General features: G+C 28.3%; 1 protein-coding gene and 1 long non-coding RNA gene across 5 annotated transcripts; one reads left to right on the top strand and one right to left on the bottom strand.

Annotated features, from left to right (window-relative positions):
- LOC107165072 (uncharacterized) lies at positions 1-12,385 on the bottom strand. 4 transcript variants are annotated; one of them, XM_089223641.1, is made up of 4 exons: positions 12,144-12,385; positions 1,993-2,042; positions 1,328-1,671; positions 1-742 (listed from the first exon to the last, which is right to left on the bottom strand). In XM_089223641.1, the coding sequence occupies exons 1-4, from the start codon at positions 12,232-12,234 to the stop codon at positions 454-456; spliced, it is 774 nt and encodes a 257-aa protein (XP_089079767.1). In that variant the 5' UTR covers positions 12,235-12,385; the 3' UTR covers positions 1-453. The 4 variants fall into 4 exon arrangements, with proteins under 4 accessions (XP_089079767.1, XP_089079768.1, XP_015368620.2 ...); XM_089223642.1 differs by having other exon boundaries at positions 1,361-1,671; positions 12,144-12,382; XM_015513134.2 differs by lacking the exon at positions 12,144-12,385 and adding an exon at positions 7,577-7,891.
- Positions 8,374-10,816, top strand: LOC149057278 (uncharacterized). Its single transcript, XR_016190965.1, has 3 exons — positions 8,374-8,649; positions 9,610-9,905; positions 10,540-10,816. It is a non-coding gene; the product is annotated as an uncharacterized LOC149057278 (long non-coding RNA).
- Positions 12,386-12,748: the final 363 nt, after the last annotated feature.

Below are 12,748 nucleotides of genomic sequence, written 5' to 3'. Positions count from 1 at the left end.
TTTTTCAAACAATTTTTAACATTTATTTAAAAATTATATATTTACAAATAATTATACATTATACATTAGTACAAAACAGTATACAACTAGGTATTTGGTATTTTTATACAGTAATAAAATAATAACTAAGCATACGAACAATATTTATTTTAGTTTAAATATGACCTATTAATACGCCGTAATTCATAATATATTATATTAATATAAGTAATAACATATTAACACAGTATAATAGTATATAGTACATTGGGAAACCATGTTTTAGATGGTTTTTTTTGTTAAATAAAGCATTTTAAATGCCAAAGCGATGTGATGAAGTAATCGAGCTCATGCGCACTTTGGTAGTTACAGCCCTTATGTACCTCTATATAGTCGATAGAAAAAATGCCAATATTTTGTACTTCGAAATAATAATAATATTTTCATTACTCATTTGTTCTTATATTAAACCGACTAACTTAATGCAATCATTGGCTCGTATAATTCTTTTTCACCCGCGTATATTTTTCTTTTAGCCTTAATTGTTTTATCGTTTTCGTTCTCCAAATGTTTGTTTAACTTCCTTTTCTTTTTCGATTTGATCTTTTCTTCACTGGACGGTAAATCCTCTATTGGGGCGTATACCATATGGTATTGTGAGAATGATGACTTGGTCGGAGCTGTGATGTCCGCGAAATCTCGGAACCCTGCAAAGAAGTCATCTGGATCACGGAATGCTGATGGTCTAGGATTTCCGGAAAACCTAAAAATAATTATTAACAAACATAGTTACAAATAGTAAATAAATATATAAAACTTAAATAGATTTTGACGAAAGTACTGGTAAAACTATATATATATATATATAGTTTTTAAAAAATCAGACTTTAGTATGTAGGAATCTATAGAGTATTAAATATTGGTTTTATTCTAATATGTATTTAGAAAAATACATCATATAAAGATATTTTTTAATCTTATGTTAATGACTAATGAAATACTAATTTAAAATACTATTTAGATATGCAAGACAATGATATTTCTGAAATATATATAATTTCGATTTAAAATTTGATCTACAAAACCGAAATATTTTTAAATATATTTATATCACTTTATTTAGAAATTTAATTTCTGTGTTTAAGCCTTTAAGGTAGCTTTCATCTCCCATGGGGTCTAGCGGGCTGCACCAAGTCATCAAGTTGCACGCTAAGCTATTGATTTAACCTATAGTATTAAACAAACGACTTTTGGCGTTCCGCATATTATATACGCGACTGGCACAGAAGGAGAAGAAGAAGAAGAAGAAAAAGAAGACGAAAGCGGAAATGACAGGCATATTATATACCTATTGCCATTTATTCGATGCCCCTGAACGTACCGGTGTGGTCGTCCATGGCTGTTGCCGTCGTACAGGTACGGATCGGATACGGACGCTGTCTCGCCGGCCGCGTAGTACGTGCCACCGGGGATGACACCGAAATTGCCGGAACCCAGCATGGCGTTCTCTTGGTTGGACGCCGCGGCCGTTTGCAGGTACGGTGTCAGCTCGGGCAGGTAGTCGGCCTCCTGGTACAGCCTGGGTGGGCGGGAGTGGTGGCCGAGTTGGCTGAATAGCGAACCGAACGCCGGCAAAAAATGTTGGGCATCCGCGGACGAGTCCCTCCGATCCTGAGTACGGGAACCGTACACCTTTTGTGTGTGCAATAATATTGTTATTAATTATTATATCATTATAAACGCTGTGAAAATGTTTCTGTTATTATGTCATACCGATTTTTCCAAGTTAATTTTCGAAAAGTAAAAGAATATATTTTTTTTTTCATTAAAATATATATAGGTTAGTTACATATCGCTACTTCATTTTAGATTCTGAGCGGAGCGATATAACAAATCATATATGTAATGAAAAAAAAGCGTAATAAAATGGCAATGCTTCGCGTGTGTGAAGATATTATACCATTAGTTAATATTTTAATTTATTCTTAAAATATAATTTGAAAATATACTTACAGGAGTATTTTCTGGACTTACTCTCTTCAATCGAGCATTCATATGTGGTTCTGTAATTAAATATTGCAAAATATTAGTAAACATATATTATGTAACATAGTGATAATTGCATGTTGTTTCATACAGTAACCTATACACATAATTGTTGCATAATTAAATGAATATTATTTTTCATTTTACACATAATACATTTTAAACTAGTCGTAATTAGTGGCATTATTTGGAGGTTGGCAGGGTAGGTATTTCGCCCACCCCTTGTCATTAGTGGGCCGCTATCAGGCCGTGTATATGAGCTGTTGTCGGACTAGTTTAAGGCCACAAGTCCATGATTCATGTCTTTGAGAAATAAAATTTATCCATTATTCGTGGTTCGCACGGGTACATAAATAATTAAAAGAGATCTATATATTAAGTATCTTAAAATGTATGTATATTAGATAAAAAAAGAATTAAAGTTTATGGCACGGTACTAGATAGTACATCTACAATTTGAACATTAAGATAAAATTATTGATAAAGGGTGAATTTTTTTTAAACTTTATTAAGGGCCAGTCAAAATGTTTACCCCTACATTCTAAAAACTGAAATGACACCACTGTTCATAATGATGTTTTTAATTTAATTATTAGCGTTGCACCTATAATAAAATGTAAAAATTATTGATAATTGCAAATGTAATAATTATTATAATAAAAAATAAAAAATAATAATAATATATTATTATTTAAGATCATAGAACCGTTATTTTAGTTAGTTTATACAAAAAAAAAAACAAAAATGTATATAATATATAGGTACATTTGAAAATTTCTGTCATACATAAATTTCTTAATAATTATAAAGAAGTAGTCGTTTATATATGCGCATTTATTGTAAAGATAGCCTACTTTATAGAGTACTAATCTCGTATATACTTAATATACTTAAAATGCAGTAACAAATAAATAACTGTCATGGTCAAGTTTATCATGATACTGGGGCAAATAAGGTCTCAGTTAACAAATATTATTGTGGCTAAACAAAATTACTAATAATATTCTAATTGTGTTCCGACGATAAAATTATGGTAGGTTCTGAGTTGATTTCCGACGAAAAATTAGATATGTCAATAGTGTCCAGAAGAAAAAATCTACCAAAATATAAAACAATAGTTTCATTTAAACTTTGGCACAATACGTAATTATTATTTTGTTTAAAATAATTTATGTATTTAATATTTATTTTTTATTAGGATTGAGGCATCGACAGCAAGGATCATTAGTCTGTGGAACTGTGGGGGAAGGGAACTGCATTTGGTTTAAATACGTATATGTTTGGCAGAATTTCAAATGGACACCCGTAAGTTTCTGCCATGCCCGAGGAGAGGAGGAGTTCTGTTTCCAGACAGCGTGAACTGTCCGGAAAACGAGATGCTGCCCATGACCGAGAATTCTTCTGTGGTTAATTATTAGGGCTCGGATTTCAATGCAAAGTGCATATTATTCTGGTTGGTCTTAGAAAATGCTTTTTAAGTACATAATTCGTTTCATGTAACAAGTGTTTTAAAGCTAAAAATGTTATTTCGACATTTTTTGTATATTTCAGCTTTTTTCATTTTTAACATTATTAGGTTATTTTTGAAGTTTTTAATGCATATTTTTTCAATGTACTATACAAATTTAGCGTATTTATTAATGTATATTTTAGTAACTATATGTTTAGAATGAATAATATTGCCCCAAAACATATGTGTGTCAACATCATAGCAGCGTCAAGACAATTTTTCCAACTTCAGATTTTTAAAATAATTAATTGATAAAATAATAAATAATTTTATTTATGCACAAATTTCAAATTAAAGTATCAAATTGGATTTAAAAAAAATAATATAAATTACATTTTATGGACATTTTTGAGGTAAAATGGGCTATTTTTTAGAGCATATTTTGTATGATTTTAAACGCATTCAAGTCATTCAACCCTATTAGTTTATATGAATGGTAAAAAAAAATGTTGATATTTTAAAGATAAATGAAATATAAATCGTTGTTAAGATTCACAATTATTATTTTTGTTGCGTACCTTGCAATTCTTATAAGTACGGCCCTGCGCCTATATGTACATATCTGCTTGTAATAATATGTTAATAATTTTACTTTCACGTTTCACAATATACACCGGTGACAAGCATATACATGACATTACAATCATAATTAGGTAATAATAACAAACCTGTAATCTACATATTATTATTATTTATATTTATTTCGGTACTGTTGTGATCATCTGCTGCAGACGGCAATCGGATAACAATAACTGTTACGATCATATTTCTACATAGTTAGGTATAAGTCTATTATTACGATATATAATTGCGCAATATACATACGTATAATACTGCGCAAACTGTATAATATAATAATAATAATATGTATGTTTAGGTACAATGTGTAGCGGTTGGTGAAATTATATTCAAACACCGTGGCATAATGTGTCGACCAGAGTCATCAAGTCGTAAAAGGTCACTGTTATAAATCGGCGTAGGTTGGACGAACACGACGATTATACGAATATAATATAATACAATAACAATAATATAAAAAAAAAATAATAATATTTTATAGAGTCGTCGTTGTCGTCGTCGTCGCACGCGCGTCGCGCGTGGTAGGTATAACGCCACATAACGACTATAATATGTGACGTGAATCAACAATCCGCAGTTCCTTAGCGGCAATAGCCTGGAAGCGTTAGGTATATTAGTATATTACCTATACTGAAACAGAAGCGGAACATCGACTTTCACTCGTCGAGATTATAGCGAATAATTACCTACCATACAATATATCATAATAATAATATTATATTATAATGCGTGGTACCGAATGCCAATATAATAATATTTTACCGCGATTTGACGATTAACAACTGTACAAGGCCATTGCGCTGTAAAGACTAAAGACACATATTATTATAATTATTAGGTACCCGCGCGTTATATACCATATTACCATTAATAATTGCCAACCGATGTATACATAATATTATAATGTAGGTATATGATAATATTATTAAGCATAGAAAAATCCAAAACGAATGATCTATCCATAAAACATCGTTGTCCAAAATGAAAAACTACCGGATGTGCGCGAATAATAATCTATTGCACGGTGTATAATATAATTAGGCAGGAGTATATTTATTTCCTTTCAAAACATTTTCATATTGGAAATATTGTGCTGTGTTTCGGTAACAATTTTGTCATCATCGCCGGAGCTGAACAGAAAGATTTCAACAATGACGGCAATCCGCATCACAGATAATAAGAATGTTCTATAATTATGATATAATATATGTATGTATACTGTAGGTACATGACTCTAAGTGTACCTATATTATATAGGTACTGTGTATAGGTATGTAATAATTTATAGTATAATGAAAACATCTTCATTGTCGCCGAAATGGGTAAACATCTCACGTCTGATTAATATTTTGGTTTTAAGTTTTTATATGAATTTATTTACCTCACATGGTTATAATACCATCTAACTTAATATAACATTTTTTTAAATTATTTGATGATAACAATACATTACATTGTTTTATTTTATTAATAGCTTCATAATTTTTTTTTGAATCGAAAATGATTCATTCTAAGCCTTATAGGTACCTACAATTTTGTTGTTTTAGTTATCAGATATCAGTAATGGCTGGAGTAAATACATATTTAACATAATTTATTATACTTTTACTAAATATAGAAATAAATAAACTATTTATATGAATAAAATAATTTATCTATAATCAATATTTTTATTTATGTATATAAATACACATTGTTTATATTAAATCTTTTTATTTATCTATTTTTTTTTAATAATTAATATCACATTTTGTATACTCCTAACTGGCTAACTAAATAACATATATATATAGATACCTATAACTAAAAAAATGCAATAAAAGTTACATGTCTAAAAGAACATTCCTATATAGTATACATATAGTTACCGTCTACAGTCTACATAAAATAATAGAACTGAAAAATGACGATTGTGTAAAATATAATATGGTTTGATTTAAAAAACCAAACAACATATAATATATTTTAGAAACGTAAATGAATGCTAAGTAACACTGTTATAATTGTTCTGTTTGCATTATGTTGAGATTTAAAAAAAACCGTTCTCTATCAAAACGACTATAGAGACTACTACAGCAGTACCCAGCTGTTACGAAGCAGCATGCTTAGTGTATAGATACTACGTAGGTACTATATAAGGCATATGACCATGCATCTATATGTCTAAGCATATTATTATTTTTAGCATCCCGCTGTTAATTACATAGACAATGTATTTTTAGTGTTTTTACTCGCGTAATACCTTTACAAACCTACCATATATTCATATTAATAGTATGTATATAGTATATACAATACTGCTTCCAATGTAGTGTATTTATACTATTTACTATTTACTATTTAGGAACCTATATATACCTACTCATGTTGTCTTTTGGGCACCACCAAATATAATATAATATATAATATACGTATGGCGTATGCATTACACTCGTATCATATATACCGGTTGACCTAGACAGTAGACATGCGTGTGTATACAATATATAATAATATAATATTATTATATGTCATTTCTATATCAAACGGAACGTTCTCATACAATAGTCATACCGCGCGATGTGTGACTTATTACATAAATAGTTATATATACCATATATACATATTATCGTTAATTTTTGTTATCTGCAAACACCATACAATTTTCTATTACATTAAAAACTGCAGATAATACTATAATGTATATTATTGTGTACCTATATATATATATATATATATATGGCTGTAGGTACCCATGGCAGCGGTGACTTTCGTTAAGCAACTGTCGCGGGTTTTGATCCGGTCAATATAATATATAACAAATAACAATGCAACCGTTATCGATGGTGTCGTAACGTCAAATTAAACGCTGTATACGGTCCCGGGTGTTTAAAAAAATGTACACAAACGTTTTAAAACATATACCTACCTACAAGTGGTTTCATTTGCGAACATGTTAATGTAAAATAAATGTAATTATAACATTATTACTTATTAGGTACCTATATACATACGGAGTGATTCACCAAACATGATAACTATCATATTTTCTTTTGATTATGAATTTATTCAAATTTTGATCTTTGGAATTTGAAAACATTCTCAAAGACCATATTTTCAAATAATTTTTTTATACCATTTAAATAAAGTCTTGTGGCGATACAAGCTTTTAGTTTTCAAATAAAACCTTTATATTTTAAATGACATGGAATTATTGATGTATACCTTTATCTAAATAAAAATTGTAAAGAATAATTAAAAGTCGAGTTATTAAATTATATGTATTAAAGCTTATTTAAGGTAGTACTACTAATACTGTTTATAACGACAAATGCCCATGATAATATAGGTTTAATAAATATGAATACACAACTAGAATATTATTTAAAAAATATGATGGTTCAATAATATCGTTATATGAAGAATTTACAATTCTTAAAATCGCCCGAGCTGTATAATAGTGCATAAAATACTTATTCTTACTCCTTTTTAATATATTTTTATCGAGGATTATCACCCGTACAATGTTATGGTTCAGAAACTACTCGTTCGAATTTTGATTTTGCAAGACTCGACTGTTGATCAGGCTTGGCGAATCACATTGTATAATATACACATTGCTGCTAAAGGCGATGGATCGAACTAAATTGTAAGCATCTACTATTATAGAGTGAAAAAACCACATGGAATACAAAATAAACTATTATGTTAAAATATTAAAACATTTAAAACACGTTATTGACACACGGTAGGAAGGTTTATACCAGTATGCCACTTATATACCACTTATACACTGTCACACTGATGATAGATATACTGCAACACCAGCTATATATTGTATTTTTTGATTACACGTGTACCTAATACACTGCCACAGTTGAAATTTGTTACACACTAATGTTTATAGCTTGACAAATGGGTTAAGCGATTTTTTGTTCAGCCTTATCGGTTTTTATTTTCAACAATAACACAATAAGTTCTTTGAATGTTGTACACTGGTACTACAATACGTAGGTACCTAAACAATACTCGTGAACACTCGTACCTACTATTTATTAATTTCAGCAATTATTGTTATGGTAATATTCAGAAACATAATATTATAATGTGCTATATTTTTTTTTTCTTTCAAATTTATTAATTGCACACAAAATAACAATTTGCTATGCGTTGTCGCCACTTAAATAATATAATAGTCTCCAAACTATTATTATATAGTAAGTATCGTGATATAAATATTCATGGGAAAAAATAACATTGAAGTTTGAAAACAGTATACATGACAATATATTTTAACTGTATAGTTTTCTGACGCTAATTTTCCCATTAAAAACCGAACAAGGCAACATTTCGGAAAAATGTAAATTTGCATAGCCACTTAAAATCTCAATATCTAAAATATTATAGTCTTCAATGCAACACGAAATATTGTTCTCAAAGTTCCAACCGAGGACTAACAAGAAATTATATTCTCACGGTTACCCGGTGACCCTGCCCGTCTGCTTTGTCTAAATTACTGATCATGTCTGGATCATGATGGTATATAATGGAATACGGTAATGTTAATATTACAAAATACCATTATTGTTCTTATAGTAATGTATCTGTAGGTAATCATAATAGGTACGCTGTTGTGATTATTACTCGAATTACATTAGATATTATACTAAAATAGTAAAATGGTTTAATTATGTTGATTTTCGTAGTATTTACATAAATAGACCTAACGTTTCTACTGCAGAGCATTCGTTTTATTATACATCGATTACAGATTACATAATTGTATACAAAAACGATGGTTAGGTACTTGGACTTGTAAAAAAAAAAAAAAAGAATGTAAGTGTTAACAAAGTGTGACAATTGGCCCAATAACCTAGGCTGTCGAATGAAATTGTGTCGGCTAGTGTTTAATATCCATGACATTTTGCTCCGTTGAGTATATAGTCTTATTAAATACATACATACATAACCACTATAATACGTCGACCACCGCTATTTAGCAACTATTGCAAATCTAACAAAAAAATCTTTTAGATTACATTGCATAATAACAAAACGGCTGGAAAAACTTATGCAGAATGTATATGTAAATAAAGCATCTGTTTATAGAGTAATCCAATCTATTAGACTAAATTTAAATTAACTGGTTTTTTAAGTCAGTAAAAACACACATTTAATATGCATAGTAAAATAATTAAGAGCTGAGAACGTTCATATTTGAATAAAATAATATCAGTAAAATTCCAAAATATCATTATTATTTATAAGTAGGTACCTAACCTAATCAATATTCAATGTCGTTTAGTTACTATAAAAATTTAATCATAATAATAATATTATAATTATTATAAACATAAAAACTGTTTTTTTTTAGTACACAACTATATTATATTGTATATATTATTTCAGACCCTATTCTTTAACTTTAATTCATATAGGCACACATATATATAACATATTTTAAATACGTATGGAATTTCGGGAAGGTTAACCAAAAAACTTTTTACTGATTTTAGCAATAACTACATTTGAATTGAAAATTATCATCAAAAAATCATAATACTTTCATTTGCTAAAGATTACTGGAAAAAATCTGCTTCATGAACACCAATTAATTCATGGACGATAAATTTACGTAACACAGTTATAATGATTTTTCTATCCATGAGAATTACAAGAGAATTACAAAATTAAAATTAAATTTTCGTATAAAGAATAGTCAACGAAGGACATCCATAATATTGTTGAAATATCATCAGAAGAATGAAGATGACGTCTTTTGATGATCTAAAAACAATACAAATAGCACAAGGTAAGTCTATTTACTCTATTTGTAAGACTGCCTTAAAAGCAAACAAATGATGGGTATATATGTTGTGGACTTTAGTTAAAACAAATTTATTACCTACCTACCATATTATATCTAGAAAGGAAAAAGTAAATATAATTTTGGCGTACATTATATTATATTTATAGTTCAAAAATTAGTTTTTTTCATCAAAATTTTCTATTTAATGAAATGATTGTAATAACACAATAATAGATAGCTATGTTTTACTATATTGAAAATGGTGCAGTTTTATTAAACTTGTTCGGTAATGCCATTGATTTTTATTTTTATTTCAAATACCTAGTTATAATACGTATATTACGTATACGTATTAGATTATATTATTATATTTTTAAATTTCTTTTCATCTTTAACACTACGTCCCTACAGTAAAATATTTAAAACGTTCCGTCTTTTAACGACTCAATCCGAGAGACCTTTGACCGTGGAGACGTCTTGAACGGAAGAATTCGTAACCTTGGTAAACGTACTTTCACTATACCAAATATCGAGTTTATAGATATATACCCTGCAATACACTCTATCTCAAAATTCTCAAACTTTCTCTTCCAACACGTTTTGGTATTTATTACTATTACATTTTTTTTTCACTTAGAAACAAACAGTTCGACAAGTTACATGAGTGCAGGTCAAAGCAGATGTGCCCAACTTTCACCGTCAACTGCAGCTCAACTAACTGGTTGTTTGCGTAATGCACCCATAGTACCGGAAATCGCACCACATCCCTAAATCGTTCAGGCACATGTAATAACAATGGATCGTTGCCAAGTTCAATATTGTACGATTTGTTGGTCATCCCATAAAAGTAAAATTGTTGTTATGGTTTATGAAGTTCGTGACTATATATGATAATGTCAATCATTAGAATACAATTATTGTTTTCATTCTTTGCAATGATTAAAACTTGATCGATAACATTGTCACTTGTTCATCGATCTCTGCATGTATCGATAAAAGTGTTAAATAGAAAGTTTGAAAAGAAAAAGTCAACTCGTTCAAACATTTCCTGCACTGTTGAGTAAACACCAACATTAACTAATCTTAAAATAAACAAGCATCTATACAAACATCTTTATACACGTAATATAGCAGTACTAATGATAAAACTATTCATGTGATATTATCCATGATATAATACAAAATTAAATATTAATAATATTATATTTATTCGATAAAAAATCTTTATAACTCGAATACTTTTTTACTTCAACGACCATTTCGGACATTGTCCTGCAGATTTTAACTCCTAATACGTTTTATTTAATTTTAATTTATTAAACGTAATATTCAAATTTAAATTACTTCAAAATTAAATATTATTACTGATTATTCGTTATAATAAAATACTCTTTTATTTTTAATTTCAATGATTTCGTGTACGTTTAAAACAAAAATAATAATAAAATAATAAAATAATAAATCTAAACTAATAACCGTAATTCGTGTGTACAATAATAATTATATTGTAAATATATGCATAATATTCAATGGCCGTATGAAAGTACGATTAAATAAAATGATCATGATTATATGCCATCAACTATTAAATATCTGAGAATGAACTTTAGACTACAACTAATATATCACAACTTTAAACATACTCTTTTATTGCAGTCTTCAATATTTTTTGTAGGTTAAATTATGTTTTTCACTATGTATCAATGTATCTATGTAAGTTTTAATATAATATATATTTGTTAATTTCAACAAGTACTTATTCACTAGATAAGTATATATCTGCTTGATATAAGTATTAATTGAATAAAATTAATTATATTAAGCATATACGCATAATACATAATATTATTACCTCAACATTACAATAATATATAAATATAATAGATATACATTTTTTTAGATAGTCAGTCATAAATCATACCTATCGATTTTTGAATAAAATAATAAATTACTATCAATATATTATCATAATATCATAGTTAGACTTAGAAATATATTGTGAAAGAATCTATAGATTAGACTTATTATTAAACTTATTAAACTTTTTGTAGCATAATGTGCATTATTAATCGAATTAAAAAAAAAATAGCTTTTAATTGAATTTAAATAGAATAAAAATCTATAATTGTGTAGATGAAATATTACAAATTCAAATGTTAAAAATTGTTGTTACATTTTTCTTAACCCATAAAATATATAGCATCGATAGACATATAATTCATACTTTGGATAAAATGTTACCTTTTATTATCCTGGTAGCTGACAGCGATGAACTTATTAAAACAAAACACACAATAAGTGAAACTAGATTCCGACAGACCATTTTAGACATTTTAAATAAATTTTGTTTTAATAATAACCGTTATGTGTATGTAAACATCACATGCTCAGTGGTCGGTATGTATAGCGAAATAACATTACCTATATAGCGAACACGTTGACGGTTCGTTTTTTACTGCGACTGATCGAGTAACTGGCTCGTACGTACCTACTACCTATACTATCTACATAGTATATACTTATAATACCACTAGAATCGGTCTCCTGCTGTTGTTATAATATTATTATTACATATTATTATCTCAACTACACACCGGAGTCATGGTTACGTACTTACCCTTAAAATATAATTTAAAGATGATTTTAGACGGTTTAGTTGGTAAGAATAAAGTTATTGATTGTACGAATAATGAGTATCAGTAAATTATATATACAGAGTGAACAGAAAGATCTGACCAAAAAATAAATAAAATATAATCCTAATTCATCGTATGACAACATTTTTCAATATTATATGATAAATATTAAATAAATAATTTAAGAAATAAACTCATGTCATCAAATTC

The sequence above is a fragment of the Diuraphis noxia genome, unplaced genomic scaffold, assembly GCF_037042655.1.
Source record: "Diuraphis noxia isolate RWA-SAM2 unplaced genomic scaffold, SU_Dnox_SAM2 contig0003, whole genome shotgun sequence".
NCBI classification, from domain to species: domain Eukaryota; kingdom Metazoa; phylum Arthropoda; class Insecta; order Hemiptera; family Aphididae; genus Diuraphis; species Diuraphis noxia.
This window is presented reverse-complemented; position numbering and strand designations above follow the sequence as displayed.